This window comes from Palaemon carinicauda, chromosome 31, assembly GCF_036898095.1.
Source record: "Palaemon carinicauda isolate YSFRI2023 chromosome 31, ASM3689809v2, whole genome shotgun sequence".
NCBI classification, from domain to species: Eukaryota; Metazoa; Arthropoda; class Malacostraca; order Decapoda; family Palaemonidae; genus Palaemon; species Palaemon carinicauda.
In genome coordinates, this window is record NC_090755.1 from 85,522,033 (window position 1) to 85,524,532 (window position 2,500).

General features: G+C 37.6%; 1 protein-coding gene across 1 annotated transcript in view; it reads right to left on the minus strand.

The window, feature by feature from the left end:
* The window catches only part of LOC137624832 (uncharacterized), a 16,269-nt gene that overhangs the window by 4,545 nt on the left and 9,224 nt on the right, over positions 1–2,500 (minus strand). The window contains exons 2-3 of the mRNA XM_068355783.1: positions 1,857–2,133; positions 489–917 (exon numbers count right to left, since the gene is read on the minus strand). Coding sequence (XP_068211884.1) covers positions 489–917; positions 1,857–2,133 — 706 coding nt within the window. The remainder of the gene's footprint in view (positions 1–488; positions 918–1,856; positions 2,134–2,500) is intronic.

Below are 2,500 nucleotides of genomic sequence, written 5' to 3' on the forward strand. Positions count from 1 at the left end.
TGAAGAAAGGTTCTGGGGTCACTTTCTGTATTATATGTGAATTTGGCAAAGTTTTTCAAAACAATGCACTCGCAAGGACCATACTACAAGAAATACATCATCTTCAAACAATTTTATCATGAAATCTTTTAGTTCTCGTTTAAATTTGACCAATTCCGTTGAATTTTCAGACATTGTCTATTTAGAAATTGTCAGTTATTCCCCAAAATATTATTTTTTTTTATAAAACTAATGAATAATCTATCGAAATTTATATTTACAGTTTTCTAAAGGATATATATTCTTATCAACTCTCAAGACGTCAGTCACAGAAGTTAGAGGTGTATCAAATTCATCACTTATAGGAAAAGACGATCACTTTGTTTTCCCTAAAAAAGGTTATTGGTGCTAAAATGATTTAGAAATAATGGGGATGAAAATAATTAAAGATAGATTGATTGATAGAGAGAAAAGTATTCAAAATAATTTTAATCTAAGAATTAACTTACCTGGGCTGGCCTGTGGTCCACGATCTTGATGTTGGCTGGAATGTTTGTCCTGACGAAGCCTGTGTTATCATTTGCCACAAGGGCTTGCTGACTAGGGAATTCCTGTACGGCAGGCTGCACAAAAGGCCTTTGTTGTTGCTGTGCTAAAGCTGGCCGTTGTTGCTGTGCTAAAGCTGGCCGTTGTTGCTGTGCTAAAGCTGCTTGTTGTTGCTGTAAGATTGCTGCTTGCTGCTGTGGAGCTTGTCTCTGTGGCTGCAGAATAGGTATAGCTGCTTGTATTACAGGCTGTTGACCTGCTGGTCTTGGCTGCTGTTGTGCAGCTGGGGCTGACTGTTGTACTGCTGCTGCTACAGGTCGAGCAGGGGCGGGTGTCGTTTGTTCTAAGGGCAGAGGCTGGTGTACAGGCAGTGGCTGTTTTGGCTTGACCTGCTGTTGATTGAAAACGAGATTGTGTTAATGAAAAAGAAGTAAGATTGTTTAGGGAAGACTTTACCAGAATAATAACAAAGTAAAGGTTCGTTTTAAACTGGACAATCAAACTAGCAGTTAATCTAATGGCTTTCCCTCTCCATCATGAGGCTCAATACTACACAGTATTCTAGAAGCTTTATTCCAGCTGTGACCAAGTTGTGGAATAGCCTTCCTAATCGGCTAGTTGAATTGATAGAGCTTTAAAAAGTTCAAACTTTCTGCTGCTGATTGAAAACGTAGTTGTGTCAGTGAAAAAGAAACAAAATTGTCTAGGGAAGACTTTACCAGAGGTTTACCAGAATAATAACAAAGTAAAGGTACGTTTTAACTGGACAATCAATCTAGCAGTTAATTCTAATAGCCATGCCCTCTCCATCATGAGGCTCAATACTGCACAGTATTCTAGAAGCTTTATTCCAGCTGTGACCAAGTTGTGGAATGGTCTTCCTAATCGGCTAGTTGATTTGGTAGAGCTTTAAAAAGTTCAAACTTGCCGCAAATGTTTTTATGATCAACTGGTTGACATAAGTCTCTTTTTATAGTTTATATTTAAAAGATCTGGTTTAATGTAATTATTGTTCTTAAAATATTATTAATTATTATTATTACTACTTGCAAAGCTACAACCCTAGATGGAAAAGGAGAATGCTATAAGCCCAAGGGCTCCAATAGGGAAAATAGCCCAGTGAAGAAAGGAAATAAGGATAAAAACTAAAAAAATAAGTTAAAGAACAACAATAACATTAAAATAAAACTTTCATATATAAACTATAAAAACTTTAAAATAGCAAGGGGAAGAGAAACAAGATAGAATAAGTGCTCCCGAGTGTACCCTCAAGCAAGACAACTCTACCTCAAGATAGTGGAAGACTAAAACATAATCCATTGGCGACTCACATTCGAAATCTGCTGTTGAGTTGCAGTAGACTGCTGGTGCCTCTGTGGCCTCTTGAGCTCACGGAGAGCATCGTTGGCCTCTGGAGATTCAGGAACAACGAAAGACGAGGACGTGACAACTCTCACTGACTTCTGAGTAGCTGTTCGAACAAATACAGCCGGTCTGGAAGTCACAGTCGTCCTAGGAGTAGCAGCTGTTGTCTTGAACACACCTGTTGAGGAAAAAAGGATTTTGGTGGTGATGTCTGTCTCGTGTAGATTATACATCTGAATACACCTGTTGAGGAAAAAGTATCTTTATGATATGTCTCGTGGAGATTGTACACAACCAAAATGGTGAAAAGGTATACATATGTGTATATACTGTATATGTGTACAAGATTATACACAACCACTGAATACACCTGTTGAGGAAAAAGTATCTTTATGATATGTCTCGTGGAGATTGTACACAACCAAAAGGGCAAAGTATACATATGTGTACATACTGTATATGTGTACAAGATTATACACAACCACTGAATACACCTCTTGAGGAAAAGGTATATTTATATGTCTTGTGTAAATTGTACACAGCCAAAAGGGTAAAGGATACATATGTGTACATACTGTATATGTGTACAAGATTATACACAACTACTGAA